At 35.3% G+C, this 17353-nt stretch overlaps 3 protein-coding genes across 4 annotated transcripts; 2 read left to right on the top strand and 1 right to left on the bottom strand.

Annotated features, from left to right (window-relative positions):
• Window positions 1-2196: 2196 nt before the first annotated feature.
• LOC110736532 (chloroplast stem-loop binding protein of 41 kDa b, chloroplastic-like) lies at window positions 2197-6172 on the bottom strand. The gene is made up of 10 exons (XM_021916760.1): window positions 5972-6172; window positions 5318-5452; window positions 4980-5066; window positions 4764-4854; window positions 4625-4679; window positions 4437-4497; window positions 4067-4288; window positions 3521-3637; window positions 3303-3392; window positions 2197-2531 (listed from the first exon to the last, which is right to left on the bottom strand). The coding sequence occupies exons 1-10, from the start codon at window positions 6071-6073 to the stop codon at window positions 2355-2357; spliced, it is 1137 nt and encodes a 378-aa protein (XP_021772452.1). The 5' UTR covers window positions 6074-6172; the 3' UTR covers window positions 2197-2354.
• A 990-nt stretch (window positions 6173-7162) lies between these two features.
• LOC110736531 (Golgi apparatus membrane protein-like protein ECHIDNA) lies at window positions 7163-11856 on the top strand. The gene is made up of 6 exons (XM_021916759.1): window positions 7163-7436; window positions 8217-8273; window positions 8389-8592; window positions 8726-8785; window positions 9099-9225; window positions 11525-11856. The coding sequence occupies exons 1-6, from the start codon at window positions 7422-7424 to the stop codon at window positions 11611-11613; spliced, it is 552 nt and encodes a 183-aa protein (XP_021772451.1). The 5' UTR covers window positions 7163-7421; the 3' UTR covers window positions 11614-11856.
• Window positions 11857-12936: 1080 nt separating this feature from the next.
• On the top strand, window positions 12937-17336 carry LOC110736528 (AP-3 complex subunit mu-like). 2 transcript variants are annotated; one of them, XM_021916756.1, is made up of 8 exons: window positions 12937-13414; window positions 13578-13680; window positions 13779-13889; window positions 15088-15177; window positions 15668-15915; window positions 16141-16350; window positions 16452-16659; window positions 16819-17336. In XM_021916756.1, the coding sequence occupies exons 1-8, from the start codon at window positions 13380-13382 to the stop codon at window positions 17062-17064; spliced, it is 1251 nt and encodes a 416-aa protein (XP_021772448.1). In that variant the 5' UTR covers window positions 12937-13379; the 3' UTR covers window positions 17065-17336. The 2 variants fall into 2 exon arrangements, with proteins under 2 accessions (XP_021772448.1, XP_021772449.1); XM_021916757.1 differs by lacking the exon at window positions 12937-13414 and having other exon boundaries at window positions 13578-13663.
• The last annotated feature ends 17 nt before the right edge of the window (window positions 17337-17353 follow it).

Genomic DNA, 17353 nt, shown 5'->3' with positions numbered 1-17353 from the left:
ACTTTTTTTTTTTACGATTTTTGTACTATTTATATAAATGTATCACTTTGACTTTTGTACTATTTATATACAAGTACTAATTTTAACTAACTATTACATATTATTAATAATATATAAATATGATTTTTATTATGTAAAATGTTATGAAATATTAGTTTAATTACAATACATATTATATAATATTTATTTTTTATATTTTTTTTATTAATAGATTATTATCTCCATTTTTTTTATTATATGTAATAAAAGAAATATTTTATATCTCATAAATAATACTTTTCTATTATACATAATTATAAAAAGAGATAATAAAAAAGATATTACAAAATAATAGTTAAAGTTACCCATTGACATATATATTAATCAAAGTGATATGCAATTTAATTTAAAAAGGCGAAAGGGTACTCAATCACCTACCAAAAACAAAATACTCGAACTTTAATTCCACATGCCATATTTTTGGAAGCTATAGTAGGCCCTAAAACTAACATACCTCATACCTCCACGTAAGCATACGCCTGCACGCGTCACGTCCATATTACTTACCGTCATTAAAATTTAACGGGTCCCAGCCGACAATTTTATGGGACCCACCAAAAATATATACGTGGCAGCTTATTTGAGCATGTGGCGTCTGCAAATGTGCCAAATGTCACCATTTGAAAGCCTAACTTCAACCCACATGGCAAATTCAAACTTCCATAAACAACGTTAACCTCGCCATACGTCATGGCGTTTTGCTTTCCTTAATTGATCTTAGACTAATTCTAGTAGTTGGTGTTAGTTGTTAGTTGGTGGATTATAATAAAATTTAATTTTAAGATTAGAATAATACTCCACAAGTAAAGGAATTAAGGATAATTCTAGCATAACTACCATATAAGTATGACTAAAATTTTGACAAGATGATTATTCAAATTTTTTTTAATACAGATTAATTTATAAATAAAAAATCATACGACAGCTACAAATAAATTCATATTTAATAAATACGTTATAATTGAATCAAATAAAAGCTTTCTTTTAGCAGAAATATGATTGCAAATCGTACATTATTCATACCCTCTTATATATCGCTGTGATTTACAGCCTTTTTCGACGAGGGGTCTATCGATTTGTTGTAGTCATGAAGAAAATTTTCGTTTGTTTCATCTGATTGTAATCGAAGGATTAACCTCTTTTTCAATCCCGCACAAATCTTTACCTATGAAACAACTTGTACCATACTAAACTCAAAAAACAAAAACAAAAACAAACTAGAACAAAGCCCACCATAGGAGCACTTTCTACACTCAAACCCACTATAGTGGTACTTACTACCTTCAAAGAGTGTAGATTTATTGGACTCAATAACAAAAACATAAATAAACTAAAGAAAAAGGGTCGAAAATAGCCAAATTTCCAGCCTACAAAACACTTTATTCAGAAAAACCTAGAGAGAAAAAATAAAAAGTAAACGACTAGGGTTTTTTGCAACGGCAGCTTTCCCAGATGATTATTTAAATAAACTTTTTAAGATAATGGATTTTTATTATTTAGCTTTTTGATACAAAAATATGAGTAAGCCACCGACGTTTAGTTGTTAATTATTTGACTTAGGTTACTACCGCCATGCATAAAATTCGAGGTTTCGTGTTATGGTAATGTTTTTATATATGGGATGGCGGCTATTTAAAAATAGTAAAGACAGGGTGATAGTTTTTAGATTTGGTTGGTAAAGTATGGGAATGACCGAATGATGATAGCTAACATGTGTAATTTCAAATCGTGTTTAACATAAAATAGGCACACATTAATGTGCGGGTGTACCTTCCTTTAGGTATCTATATCTTATTGGCTAAAGAAAGTAACGTTGCAATTAATTTATAACCTTCTTAAAATTATGAGGTGATTAAAAGGAAATGGATGAAGTAATTAAAATTGGATGTTTGGATTCGATCAATAGCATTATTATTTTCTTTAGATTATCATTCCTCAAATTTGTCTGCTATAAGTTGACTAGTTGGGCCAACAAATATTTACGGAATTATTTGTGTGGATCAAGCCAGTTCCCAAAAGCCTTATGAATTTGGGCTTCCACAAGCTCTCTTTTTATCAAGCCTAGTGGATAGCCCATCAAACAGATTCCAGTGCAAAAGCTGTGCTTCATGATTGAGAAAAAAAGTCAAAAACACAATTTGGTTTTTGGAGGGCTAATTAAACAAGTCTGAGACATGACTAATTACTTGTAATATATTTGCTTCATTCATTACCCAGCCACAATAATCTCAGATTATAATCAATATTTGAAGAGCGCGAAAAAATGTACTCTGTAGCTTACAACAAGAAATAGTTGATTATAGCAGAAAACTGTTTTAGACAGTAGCAAGGGTCTTGCCCAAGATAATGTCATCTGTTTCAAAATCAGCTGCTTTCCTGAATGTTCCCTTTCCAAAGTCAAGGCTGTATGAGTCTGTGAGGCCTTCGACTAAGTCAAACTTTGGTGTCCAACCAAGTTCCTTCTTTGCCTTTTCTATTGATGCAAAGAAATGCTGCATTTAAGAAACAAACTTGGAATTAGGACTAGTTATATCAGTTAGCTATATCAGGTAGGTCCATAGATGTTTTGAAATTAAATTATCAGGGATAGAACTATGATGAAATAAGTAGTCAGTGTGTTGCAAGAAAAAACCGACTATAAGCGCAAGTTCAACCTTCTATGCCACAATTCTTCTAGGAAAATCTTTGACGGTAAGGCCTAGAAATTGTTGCTGGAACCTACTGTGGGTCTGTGGGAGGATTTACTCTGCATGTATGTGGGTTAAAGAAAAATTGTCGTACATTGGAATAATGGTAGGAGGGACCAAAAGAAATGGCCAAATAAGTGAAGTTGCCACCCTTTCTATTGTCAACTGTGGGTTTTTGGATAGAAACTCGTTGGACTATAATGCTGTTACCACTTTCTCTTGGCGTGGCTTGGCTTAGGCACAACCAGCCATAGCTACTTATTAAGCAGTCTTGGGCATAACATTGCATTCAGAAAGGAATTCATAAACAGAATGAGAGAGGATTCTTTCCTATATGATCCAAAAATTTAAAACTCCGTATCACCCATTTCATATCATATATGGCACAGATGGCAAGACTTCCTAGTGTTACAGTGTAATTGAATATTTTGTTGCTGGTAATCTACTAATCTATTATTGGTTTTCGTCTATTTTTTTTATGCTATGAACATTTATTTTATTCTGATACTGTTTCCTCTTATCACATGGAAAATGAAGATAAAGAAACGATTAAAATCAAGCATAATCGAGTGATACCTGGTCACGGAATGGGAAAGGCTTCTTTTTACCAAAATCATACTCCTTGGGGTTATAGTGGATAATCTCAGGTTCTGGAAATCCACCAGCCTGAAAAACGAACAAAATAATTAAGACAATAATCAGATTATTAACAGTTGGTTTCCAGTGTTTATAAATGGACTTTGTTTTAACTTTCACATATATATATATATATATTCAAACTTAAGCAACATTACCTTTGCACATGCCCTTGCTAGTCCATCAAAGGTTACATACTTCTCTCCAGTAATATTGAATACTTGTCCACTTGCTGCGTCATTTCCAAGAACATTTACGAATGCATCTGCCAAGTCCTAGTATAATTTCCCCTTTATTAATCTCTCAGTTGTAGATCTTGCCTTCAAGCAAGCACATAATCTATACAGCTATAGTCTATAGACCTGGTTATCTTCAACTTCAACTGATTTTTACGGAATTGAACTGATTATTACTAACTAAAATTGATCTTTCCTGATTAAAACTGACCTAAACTCATTTCGATTAATTTTGGATGCATTAAAAAAATAAAAAATTTAAAAATCTGATTTACATTAATAATGAACAAGGCCTAGATTCTTTTCATATTCTTTATCTACGAACTGCAATTTTCTGATTGCTTATACCTGATAGCACTGATAAACAGCATAAAAAGGTGGCTATAGTTTGTTCATGAGCAATACTAGTGCACTACTTTCTGATGGTATAATGATTTAAAAGCAGATTACAGTGAGTTGTTTGCTAACCTTAACATGACCAAGACTGGTAATTTGAATTCCTGAACCAGGGATAGGAATTGGGCGGCCAGCTTTGAGGCGATGGAAGAACCATTCTTCGACTGGGTTATAGTTCAATGGACCATATATGTACACAGGCCTTAAAGCAGTCCAATTTACACCCCTTGTTTGAAGCAAGCTCTCTGTGTCAAGCTTTCCCTTGTGCCTACTCTTAGGATCAACAGCATCTGCCTGAAAATATCGTGTTACCAGTCATGTCAATGAATATAAGATTAATATACTACAAACTGTTTAAACTTCTATGTTCTAACTCCATGTTGTTAGACACGGTGCAGTGCACATCACATATGCAACTCTGTAATTGTAGTCATTGGATTACCTCACAGTGTGGCAAGAGGTCTGATTTGAGATAAACACCAGCCGAGGAGCAGTAAATATATCTGGTAAGTACAAGAATGGATTGTATGTTACTTTCTGGATTTAAAATGTCAAGACAGACTTATCCTTGACTGTCTGAATCTATCTGCCTGACTCTTAAAGAAACACAGTTTAGAAGACTAGGCTTACTGTTCTAATTTCGGAAGTGCATCCAATATTGGTTCTACCTCAACTGCCTCTCTTCCTGTAATAAGGCACTACACATGTAAATATCCAAGTATGTATCAAGCCGTGAAGTGTGTAATCGGGACATACATATACAGCTTACCATTTATGTCGTAAACAACATCGTAGCCTTCTGCAGCCAGGCTGCTTTTAACAAAGTCAAAATCCTGTCTATCACCTTTCAAGTGTAGGATCTGTGAATGAGGTAATGTGATTACTGATTAGAATAACCATAGTGGTTAAAAAAAGAGCTATTGAACCACTGTTTTAAAGTTGATGAAATCATATACACTTCGTATTTATCAAATTGTCAGCATACCTTGGATGAAAAATCAGCAAAATCAGCTTCTGATTCACCAGGCAATTGTTGGGCAATTGGTGCTTTTCCTCTTGTGAAAAGTGTCACCTAGATTAAGGCATAACAGCAAACTTACTGTAATTTAGCCGATCAAGTCATCAAGACGGTACAGAATATGCACACCCATCAGGGGTGCAGGGCAAATCACACATAAAAATAGAACACGAATGAAATAATTTAAGTCCGTTTTGTTGTCACATTTGGTCCTTAAAATGTGTTGCACCATAGTGCTAATATTAACCCGTAAATTGAATAGAGCACAAATAGTGGGATAAATGATTTGGATTCAACACGAATACCTGATGTCCCTCCTTGACAAGGAGTCTTGACAAGAATACACCGATGAATCGGGTGCCTCCCATGATAAGGATTTTCTTGGCACTTGATGCTGTAACATGTAATGCTCCTTTTGGCTGCACCACATTTCTCTTGAACTGCAACAATACCCAACACCAAGTAAATCAATTTCTTACAAACAAGACGTCCACAAGCTTAGCACAATTTGTAATTAAATTCTAAGCTAAATCAAGATCATTTGAATATTACTTCAGGATGTATATAAATTTATACTTCACAATATTAGAGATTAACAATGAATCAAAAGCACTCAAAACATTGTAACTTGGAGTAGCAGCACCACCAACATTTCATTTTGATATGAATGATTTTTATTTTTAATGGGCATGTATCAATCTTTTCTACTAACAACCCAATCTATGGACTTACATTTTCGAGTACTCTTTCCATCCAATGTATAATTGTTACACTATCTACTCATACGCAACTAACAATATACTTCATATGTCAGATAACTTAAAATAGTATATGTGAGTATTAATTCTTCTGCATAAAGAGTGCTTATCTGTAAGGCAGAAATTCGATCAACGGCCAGAGCTGTAACAACAATTCTAAAAAAAGGGGATAATTAATAAACCTTGAGCTAACTAAAATACCTGAACAGAGTGGGTGAGTCTACAGCCATTGAAGTCAGAGGAGAGAGAAGAATGAAAGAAAGCTGCTTGGTTTGGTTGAACCACTACCAATCTACTAGCCATTGTTTCTCTGAGTAGTTTATGGGTTTTTGGCAATGGCTGAATAATGAAGGGCTACTGCTTAGTGGGCTAAGTTTGGCCTTAATGATATTAATGATCAATATCATCTTTGTAGTTTGTGGTGTTCTTTCTTTCAGTTGGTTTCTCCCTCCCGTTTTCTCACCAGTCACTAACAGTTAGGATAAGACTATGACCCTATCTCATCCCCACACTTCGGTTTATAACATCCACACCCTTTCCCTCCCCTTGTTAGCCAATAGCTGCATCCGCCTCTATTTTCGGGTTGGACCACTAATATATGGAGTTAACAATTAAATTAGCATGTTAATTATTAGATACTCTCTCTGTCTTAATTTAATCATTACTCTATTTGACGGTTTTCTGACATAAATTGTGTTTGACTTAGAAGAAATAGCTCTTCGTATGAGGTTAGTGAGTCATTCCCAAAAAAACGAAGTGTAACAATTAAATTGCGATACATGAAAGATGAAAAGTGTAACGACTTACAGTAATTACTAAGAAAAGAATGTTAAATTGATCCAACAACATAAGTATCATAGATTCATAGCACTATATTTATACTCTGGAAGTCCGAACTTTCCTCCACTTCCACATTAGTTACTCATTTAATTACTCGTCACAACAATATTGTAGGAAAATGGAAAATAGAGTTTAAAAAACAATAGTAATAATTAACAGAGGATGGAGTTCATTTAATTCAAATTTTGTTGTATGTGACTTATTTTATCTGAACTTATATAGGTCAAATCATTTACTTGCTGTGTTTGACTTGTTTAATCTAAACCTAAATAATTGACGGGGTAACATATTAGATTTGAATTTTTTTTTTTTTTTTTTTTATCATATTTGAGTTTATTCTGCTTAAATTTTTTTTTTAAAAAAAAGTGCTTATCCAAACATATATAAACTTATTACTCTTATTATCTTTGAAATTAGTAAAAATAAATAGAAAGGGGCCTAAATATACATTCTTTGTATGAGAATCAACTGTTATGGACTTTTGGTGATAAATTTGGGTCAGCCCAGAAACTCGATACAGAAAAGGCCCAAAGTTATCTTCCTCAGTGATAGCGGGTCGGGCTCGGGTAAAAACCATTGAAACGTCTGTATTCTTTTTCTTTCTTTTTTTATTTTTTTTTAAGGGAAACGTCTGTATTCTGTAACAAACACAAACAAACCAAAACAAGAGAGAGAAAATAGAAAGGGGAACGAGGTGGAAGAAGAAGCAACAAAGGCCGCTTTTACTTCCCTCGATATTACATATAAGAAGCCATTTCTTACAATTTGGCTATTTTCAACGCCAAATCTTTCTTTTGTCTAGCTTTTCTCCATGGATCCGGTCCAAGTAATCTCTCTTTTTCTCTCTCTGTCTGAAGATTCAATTTGATTTGCATATTTTAGAAATTCTAGGGTTAATTTGATGAATTCAATAGCTGATTGATTATGATTCTGACTGTGATTGTTCATTACTTAGATCTGGCGCTGAATTTTGTTTGATTATCAAGCTTTATTTTTGCTGATCTTGATCTTAGTGGTGTTAATTATTTTGTTTGTCTTGGATTTTGCGCTGAATTTATGTACACCGATTAATGATTTTGTAGAAATCATTGGCATGTACATTTTCTGAGAAGATAATGTTGTCAGAAGTTTTGAAGGTCAATGTAGTAGGAAGTATTAAGAAATTTTGTTGATCTGCAAATTATTATATTTAGAAAAGGAGTTTTTTGCTAGTAATTTGTCTGATGCTATAATCGTGTTGTATTGTCTGTTGTTGACCGTGATCATTGATTTAATTGCTTAGATATTTAGAGCAAGTTACGCAAATCGGAATGTCTGCTTGCGAACATTGTTGCAATAGATTTAGAGGCCTTGAGGGATTAATTATAAAGAACTGTCGCTCATTTGGTGTTAAGCTTTCGACGTTTTGTCATGGATTTGGAAACAACACACTTCATTTGGGACTAGAAACATGCAAAATTTCCATTGACTGCCCAAGTGCGCTGGTTTGGTACAAGTAGACAGCTTTGAGTGCCAAAGCTTATTGTTTCCTTTGTTATAAAGTATAACATAAAACCTGGCATATCATTATTTCTATGATTAATGTGATTCTACTCCTAATTTGCAGGCTCCTACTGAAAATTATTCAAACCCAAAGACATGCTTCTTTCATGTATTTTTCAAGGTAGTTATGAGAGCCCATGGCCGATGGCACGCATGGTCTTAGTACTAGATGATTTTTTTTTTTTAATTATGGATATGTGGCAACACTGTAATATCATAGGTGTTTTGTTATGCAGGGTGCAGCTTTAGCATTTTACATTCTCTCTGCACTTTTCTTCGATAACTTCGTTATTATCTTTGTGGTTACTGTTCTCCTTGCTGCTCTTGATTTTTGGGTTGTCAAGAATGTAAGTGGTCGCATTTTGGTTGGTTTGAGGTGGTGGAATGAAATTAATGATTTGGGAGAAAGTATCTGGAAGTTTGAATCTCTTGATCCTGAGGTAACTACTCATTATTGCACTAGACTTATTCTAATAGTCATTGCATGTTGAGTTGCTTGACCATCTTTTGCTTAGCTGAATGGCGTGCCTTGCTAAGTTTCTCTGTATAAATTTATCTTTTTGTGCTGTACAGTCATTGGCTCGCATGAACAAGAAGGACTCGTGGCTGTTTTGGTGGAGCCTTTATCTCACAGTGAGTGAAATTCCTCGTTTCACTTTATTTTCTTTAAAATTCATTTAGTCCCTTCTTGCAAATAAATATCTATTTTTTTTTTGAGCCATAACAAATACAAATTAAATGTTACGAGGTAATCTCTTAAAAATTACATCCTGTTCCTGAATTTCTATGATGTTTGTTTTGGTACAATTGCTACCTAAATTAACTTTGTTAAGGACTTAATGAAGTACACAACGGTTCTAAACATGTCTATCTTATATAATTTGGGATGCTCATATTGGTATATTGCTATCTAAGTCCAGGTTTGTTCATTTTTCCTTCTTTGTAGGCTGCTGCCTGGATCATTCTCGGAATATTTTCTCTGATACGGTTTCAAGCGGATTATCTCCTTGTTGTAGCAGTGTGTTTGTCTCTCAGCATTGCAAACATTGTTGGTTTTACTAAATGCCGCAAAGGTGAGTAAAATCTGTGTGCATCATTGTTGATTATCTGAACTAAATTAAAAGATAATTTTGTGTGGTGTCCCTTTTTTGGTTGCTTAATCTGAGGACAGTTCTAAGTATATAAGTTCCTTTCTGGATGGTTGTATAATCACTCGGTCACCAGAATGCAACTAGTAAGGTTCCTTTTGCATTTCTATATGCAAGTCAATTTGCAATGGGTGTTTTTTTTTTTTTTTTTTTTTTTTTTTTTTGGGGGGGGGGGGGGGGGGGAGGGAGGGGGGGTAGGGGAGCCCTCAGTTTCATTTGGTAACCCAATGAAACATTCTTGATTCCTTAATAAAACCTCGAGATGTCAAATTGGTGATTGGAACCATCTTTTGCAACCCTTGACTACCTCTACATCATAAATCCAAAATAGCCATATAATATGACCAAACTCATTTTCGACACTAAATAGTGATATGTTATGGTTCTAAATTAACTCTTATGACCCCCGAGGGACACTCCCTACATCCATTTCAAATTTGGAAATACTTCCTAAACTCGTCTAGAAGCATGGATTATAACCTTAGGTTTTGTACAATTTTATCTTTTTCTTGGCCCGAAAAAGAAGATGAAAAAGTGCTTCCACAGACCCCACGAGATCCCTTGGAGGTCCTTTGAGTGGTTGTTATCATCAATAAAGCCGGTTACATACACGCCTTTCTTCATAAACTCAAGGTCATCATGGGCCTTTATGTGACCAACTAGTGGTTGTATATGATTCTTAACAACATTATATGACCCCATGATGCATCTCCTATCATCACTTGAATTTTTGACACCATGTATTGACTTCAAATTTTGCCTTCGGAGAGCAAAGTTAGGCATCGAGGTGCTTCCCAGCCCCCCGGGGGACCTACTTGGTGCCTTGAACCATTTTATTAATACCTTACTGCCTCAGCGCCTTAGCACACCCCTTGTCGTCATGTATTAAGATGCCTTTATTTGGCCTTGCTTAGCAAACTAAGACACTACCCTTTATTGCCAAAAGTAGATATTTTATAAAGAGGAGTTCTTATTTTTTGCCTTGTGCCCATATCCCATGCCTTGTGCTCATGCCTCGTGCAGTCGTGCCCATGCTTGATATGCTAGGCCATGGTGTGCCTTGCCTTGGGCAGCAGCGCCCATGCCTAGGCCATGGTATGCTCGGGCTGATCATGGGCTCAAGTCTCACTAGGTAATCTAGGAATATCCAGCATAAGCAGTAAAAAGATTGGCCAGATATGTGCATAGATAATGACTGCAGTTATTGAAGGATAGTTGTGTGATTCAAGTCCTGTATAGCTTAATTAGTATTTTAAGAAGAACTATCAGATTAGGGGTGGGGATCTCTGTCTCCATGTGTAGAGGAGGTTGTATTTGTTAGGTTTTAGCTAGCTCCAGCCTTGGAAACATCCTCTGTGGATTTGGATCCCTGGGGAAGTACACAGCACCTAGTGTGTTTCTTTTTTCTTTTCTTCTTTTTCTTCTTTTCTCTCTCTCTCTCTCTCTCTCTCTCTCTGCTTTTAGTAAGGGTAGGGGATTGAGGAATTTTTCAAGAAGCATAAACTGAACTTGAGAAAATACAGATTAGTCTTTTGAGATTGACAAACATTCTATCTCACCCCACTAATACTCCCCCATCCACCCCACCCCCCCCCCCCCCACCCCCCCAAAAAAAAAAAACCTCAGGTAGATAATTAGAAATGCTATCTCAGAGATCAACTTATCGTATCTACTTTGACCTGTTTAGAAAGTCATGCTGTGTTGATAGGTTTATGTGCTACTATCATTTAGCAAGTAATTAAAAGTTTGGTGGCATAGTACACTATTACTGCCTGGGTTTACAATATGCAGATTTTATCTTTCAAGCTTTTTTCACATTGTAACCATGTAGGTGATTGTATTTAGGGGTTAAAGTGGTTTGGTGATGGATTGTTGGTCTTCATTGCCTGATTAAACTAACCGCACTAGCTTTTATCTAGGAAATAATGGATTATTTCTGGGAAAGCATGTGGAACTATGTACTGTTTTTTAAATGGTTGTGATTATGTTGCAAGTCCTCAAGAACAACCTTGTGAAGTTGGATATGGATAATATCTGGTTGATACAAACAGATCATACATTCCAGTCCTAAACTCCGTTGTTTGGATTTTTTATGGCCATGCTATCGTTTCTTTATTAGTATCCTCAAGATTCAACCCTCTTTGTCTGGATTTCCTTATTCTTTTTTGCTGTGTTATTTTAAAATTAGATTGGTTCACTGAGAGATTTTCTGTCTTCTGTGCAGATGCCAAGAAGCAATTCCAACAATTTGCCACCCAGACACTAACATCTCAGTTTACATCCACTATACAATCAGCCTTCAGTGTTGTGTGAAGCAGGAAATTGATGTACGTGTGATTTATGCATACATGTCAAACTGTAGAAGATATTCGAAGCTGAATACTTGAAGAATTTGTCGGGGCCAGCTGCTGATCAACTTAGTCTTGACTGAATTCATTTTTGGTGTCTATTTCCTGTAAAGATGCAGCTCGAATTTCGTGAATTCATAATGATTTTGTATAAACAACTAAATTAGAGCGTAAAGAATACTTGAATCTTTTTTCCTATTCTCTGAAAGATGGTCTAATTAACCCCCTCCCTCCCCCCCCCCCCCCCCCCCTCATTACACTGTGCAATGACCTTATGCCACATTCATATCAGAACTAGTTCCTGTCTTTGGTGCCTTTGTGCTCGCGAGGCTCGTCTTATAGACCTAATATTCTCCTATATAGACCTAATATTCTCCTGTAATTTTGTTTTACATAGCCATTATTTAGAAGCTCACCAAGCATGAAGAAGGTGACTTTCAAGTATCAAGTGTGCCAATAATCTTAACATATAGCATAACTTTTGGTGTTCATATGGACCTTTTTTTGTGTATCCTTTTGTAATTGCTAAATTCCCAACTTCCTTCTGGTGGCTTATTTTTGTCATTGCACAGTTGCACTTTGCATGCTGTAGACTGTAGTAGGGAATCTTATTCAAATCACTCGCCATAACTATTAGGAATTACAACGAAATACAAGGTAAAAGATGCGCAATGTACCTTACAAAGTCATTTTTTTAGCTTTGGATGAATTTGTGAACATGAGAGAAATATTGCTAAGTCGAGCCAGTACAATTTTGGCCAGGCAGGAGGCACCAAAGCATGGGACATGCCCATGGTGAGGCTTTGGGGCAATGGCATGTCACAACATAAGAAGTGTTGGATGGAATAATTGAGTAATTGGCGAAAAGTTGACTTGTGGGTATTATTACTCCACCACGCTCAAGTATTTGGTCACGTTAAAATAAGTTTTAATCGATATATATCAATAAGTTAAAAGAACAAAAATAATAAAGAATTAGCAAAAATAATTTTACTTCTCCAAAAATAATTTAAGTTTTAATAAATATCACGTGAGGAAAACAAAGCTTAATATAAACATCAATCGTCGCCTTCTTGGAGGTCTTGCAACATATTGGCATCCACCATACCACATCTTAAAGAGTAACTTATAGGGTTGCAATTTGCAAATCGATAGAATATCAAAACCCGTCAAAGCTCTAACCCTACAAATATTAGGACAAGTCAATATATTAATCTATAATGATATATCATTATTTTTGTATTTAAAGATAAGCTAATTTATTATTATTATTGTGTATGTGTATTTGTGTAAAGAGAGTTACAAAAGACAATGATATACACGAGATTCGATTTCAAGTCTTGGTTACACCTCAAGCCTTTAACAAACATATGATCATGCGTGACAATATAATTGTACATTATAGTCTTTTTTTTTTTTTTTCTTAACCCTTCCAAATATTAAAAAATAAAAAAAAATAATAAAAAAAAAAACCTCCACTTACTTTACCATTTTTTATCCTTCAATATAGTTTTCTCCTTTTCTCCTTTCTTACACAGTGTCATTTCTTCCTCCCTTCAACTTTCACCAGTGACAGCAAAATCTTCGCAAACAAAGTTCAATTTCAACATCTAAAATTTCTACTCATATTAAATTTCTCGACGCAAAGGGTCGAAGCTTTAACATCAAAATCAACCATTGAACCTCGTCATAATCTCCAGGAGAGAGAAAACCTGAGAAAGAGACACAAACATGCTACAATGCATATTCATCTTATCAGATTCTGGGTAAAATTCTTAAACTTCACAATCCCAGATTCCCCAATTCCTTCAACAAATTTCAATCTTTCATACTAATTTCAATTGGGTTTTTTAAATATCAATGATTTCAATAATACCCATATGAAAATTTTAATTACATGTTTTTTTTTTCTTGTGCTTGTGAATTTAGGGAGGTTGTGCTGGAAAAACAGCTGACCGGCCACCGGGTTGATCGGTCTATTTGTGATTGGTTCTGGGATCAAGCCAATTCTCAAGGTGATTCCTCTTCCAAGGTACCCTAATTTGTCTATTTCTATATAATTCGTGTGAATCATGTCAAATTAATACAACCCAAATAATTGTAAGGTTGATTGTTTGAATTTTTTGATAGCTTCCATCAGTTATTGCTTCACCAACATATTACATTTTCCACATTGTTCGCGATGGGATCATATTTTTAGCTTGTTCTCAAGTTGAAATGCCGCCTTTGATGGCAATTGAGGTTAGATTATTTGCTTATTGCTGAAATTATATTTGTTGTATTTGTTTGACTTCAAAAGAATGACCTGAATTTTGGTGTGGTAATGTGTATGCTTTTATATTGTAAGTAGTTGGTTAATTGGTTGCCTTTAGTAGAAGTGGAATTGACACTCAATGTCAAGGTTTGTAAAAGGAAATCTGTCAAATGATGAAGAAGGGGTGCTCATCTCCTCGAGGCCCCGTTAACCCTTTTGTAGGAGGGTAATCACAATCGATATTTTTCTCAATCTATGCATTTGTTAAAAAGAAATAGAAACTGCATTGCTAGTTTTAGCTCTAGCATATGGGTAACAGTTACTCCTTACTAAATAAAGCTTCTGCAAGCTATACTTGCGACTTGGGTTTGGTTAACACTTCTGTCATATAGGTACAGGAACTGTTGCACTCCACAGTTTATATCTTTATCCAAGTTTCTTCCAAACATAAAGATGTGATCGGTTATAGGGTAGCTTTGATGTGCTGGTGGTGTTAGCACAATCTTTGACAGATGGTGTATATCTTATGTCTTTGTTTGCTATTATGTGCTATACTGGTTACATGTATGATTGATACTTCTTGGCGTATCAGAATATGCACTTCATAGTTAATATAATTATCCTAGACCTTCCAACCTTAATGGTGTGCTTGGTTTAGGAGTAGTCTCATTGAACCCTTATGTGATTCTGCATATATGCCCTTGGTTGGACTGTTGGAGATGGCTATCTACTTATTCAATAAGGAATGCGCTAAAGTAGCAAGAAAGAGGCATATGAACCAATTTACACACTCCTGCACACGCCCTCAATCCCGCTAAATAAGTCCTAATAATGGTGATTCACAATATTGTGGGTCACAAATAAGTGTATACATTGTTCGTGGGTGGATGAATTACTTTATAGTGTATTTCACAGCGAGGATTTGGTAGGAAAGGGGAGGAGAGGGAGTCCAAGTTATCAATTATCTCTAGTGTGTAGATAATTTGCTTTATCCAAATAAAAGAATAATTTTACGGGTCAGACATGGAAGTTTTGGCAAAATATGCAGACTATAGGCAGTCCTCTGTGCAATGCTGGATCTCATCAAATTGTTCACACTTAAATCATGCACCCTGGGTTTAGTACTTTTTTACACCTTATAATATGAATAACATTGCAGTTGAACTTTAACTGTTCCACCTTTAGTTTCTTTGCAGAGCAGCTGATGTACTTTCAGACTATCTTGGAGGAATGAATGAAGACATAATCAAGGACAACTTTGTTATTGTGTATGAGGTAATTTTAAATTATCTGTAATCTATTTCTTTCATTACCCCCTGCTCTTCCTTATGTGCTCTTGTTATAGGATTTTCTAAAGTAAAATTAGACCATTTCTCTGACAACAGAGCCTAACATCCTGAGATTGTTTATGTGTGTTTGCTTTAGATATTTCTGAGTTTAGTAGACAGTATTTGATGTTTGCTTAATGCTTCTCCTTATTCTATCACTCAATAGTTGAAAGTTAGACCCTTGAGTTTATGAAGATATAATTCTAATAGTGGCACAGTATTGATATGTGATTTTGTCATATCCTGGCATATAGTAAATCACCTCTGCTATATGTATAGTTTTTCCATTGTGGCTAGATGTCATGAATCACCTCTTTGAATATAAGGTTGTGTTCAATTTATTCCATCAGTCCGTAATATGTGTTATTCATATGTACAAGGCTGTCTTTGGGGTTTGCTTCTAACAAGAATTCAAAGTGACTCAAGTTGTCTTGCAGCTTCTTGATGAGATGATCGATAATGGCTTTCCTCTGACAACAGAGCCTAACATCCTGAGAGAGATGATTGCCCCACCAAACATTATCAGCAAAGTATTGAGTGTTGTGACTGGTAATAGTTCCAATGTTAGCAGCACGCTCCCAGGTGCAACAGCATCATGTGTGCCATGGAGGACGACAGAACTTAAGCATTCAAGCAATGAAGTGTATGTTGACCTCGTTGAAGAAATGGATGCAATCATAAATAGGTTGGCATTGTTATTTGACTCTGCTTCCACTTTGTCCTTTAGTGTATTGAGGCTTAGATATTCTCTATTTGATGTTCTTTTTACATCTCGTCTATTTGAAGTGTTATCACTGCCAAAGCATTAGTTTCTGATAATTTTTTTTGTGCTAATTTGACATCAGCTAGATACAGTTTAACATTTATGTAGTACTTTGCTTAACTACACTTTCTTTGCTGATGTTGCTAGGGATGGCGTTTTAGTAAAGTGTGAGGTCTATGGTGAAGTTCAAGTCACTTGCCATCTTTCAGGTGTCCCTGACTTAACATTGTCATTTGCAAATCCCAGCATCTTAAACGATGTAAGGTTCCATCCTTGTGTCCGGTTTCGACCATGGGAGTCACATCAAATCTTGTCTTTCGTGCCACCTGATGGACAGTTTAAGCTTATGAGTTACAGGTGAGTAGATAGACACTCACATATACTTCCAATGATTCCATGATTTGGCTTCCTTATTCCTTGAGCTTTTACTATATTTTTATCTTCTTTTCTATTTGCAGGGTCAAAAAGTTAAAGAGTACCCCGTTATATGTCAAACCACAATTCACTTCAGATTCTGGTGCATGTCGTGTTAGTGTTATGGTTGGAATAAGGCATGATCCTGGAAAGACTATCGATTCTATAACAGTGAAGTTTCAATTGCCCCCTTATGTTGTATCTTCAGATCTGACAGCAAATCATGGAACAGTGGACATCCTTGCTAACAAGGTAACACTTTTATATGATTCCAGCAATTAGTGCAAAGATTACCTTTCCTTATTTAGCTTTGAATGAATGATTTTTTTTTTTTCCTTTCTTTTTCCTACTTCTGTGGAGGAAGGTGTCAGATTTGACTGATCCATGAACTTACATTGTACACAAATTCAGGTCTGTTCTTGGTCTATTGGCGGAATACCGAAGGACAAAACCCCTTCTTTGACAGGAACATTAATGCTTGAAGCAGGCTTTGAAAAGCTTCATGTATTCCCAACTTTTGTAGCAGAGTTCCGCATCATGGGTGTTGCTCTTTCTGGCCTGAAAATAGATAAACTTGAAGTGTCAAATGTAGCAAATCGCCCTTACAAGGGTTTCAAAGCTCTTACTCGAGCAGGGGAGTATCAAGTGAGGTCATAAAGTTAAAAGGCTCTGGATTTGTGCCCCGAGACCTTGGGAAACGACTGTACAAATAACATCTGCCTTTTTGAAGCTTTGCAGAAATCAGGGTGTTTCCTCGTATCTCAATCATTCATTGGACCTTGGTGCTAGGAATTGCATGATATCAGTTTGTCAATTTATGTGAGCCATCTTTAGAGCTTATGGTGTGTGAGAGTAGTTGATTTATTTATTTATTATGAGTTATCCGTATCATATGTGTAGACTTCATAAAAAATTAGCGATTCAGAGAGGTTAAAGAGTTCAAGTT

This window comes from Chenopodium quinoa, unplaced genomic scaffold (genome assembly GCF_001683475.1).
Source record: "Chenopodium quinoa cultivar QQ74 unplaced genomic scaffold, ASM168347v1, whole genome shotgun sequence".
In the NCBI taxonomy this organism is placed as follows: domain Eukaryota; kingdom Viridiplantae; phylum Streptophyta; class Magnoliopsida; order Caryophyllales; family Amaranthaceae; genus Chenopodium; species Chenopodium quinoa.
This window is presented reverse-complemented; position numbering and strand designations above follow the sequence as displayed.

Coding starts and splice junctions, on each gene's coding strand:
- LOC110736531 (XM_021916759.1), top strand. Junction 8,786..9,098: donor GGTGGAGCCTTTATCTCACA/GTGAGTGAAATT, acceptor CCTTCTTTGTAG/GCTGCTGCCTGGATCATTCT. Junction 9,226..11,524: donor TTTTACTAAATGCCGCAAAG/GTGAGTAAAATC, acceptor TCTTCTGTGCAG/ATGCCAAGAAGCAATTCCAA.
- LOC110736532 (XM_021916760.1), bottom strand. CDS start 6,073: ATGGCTAGTAGATTGGTAGTGGTTCAACCAAACCAAGCAGCTTTCTTT. Junction 5,453..5,971: donor GACTCACCCACTCTGTTCAG/GTATTTTAGTTA, acceptor GTATTGTTGCAG/TTCAAGAGAAATGTGGTGCA. Junction 4,498..4,624: donor GCACTTCCGAAATTAGAACA/GTAAGCCTAGTC, acceptor TGTACTTACCAG/ATATATTTACTGCTCCTCGG.
- LOC110736528 (XM_021916756.1), top strand. CDS start 13,380: ATGCTACAATGCATATTCATCTTATCAGATTCTGG. Junction 13,681..13,778: donor AAGGTGATTCCTCTTCCAAG/GTACCCTAATTT, acceptor ATTTTTTGATAG/CTTCCATCAGTTATTGCTTC. Junction 15,916..16,140: donor ATGGATGCAATCATAAATAG/GTTGGCATTGTT, acceptor TGATGTTGCTAG/GGATGGCGTTTTAGTAAAGT.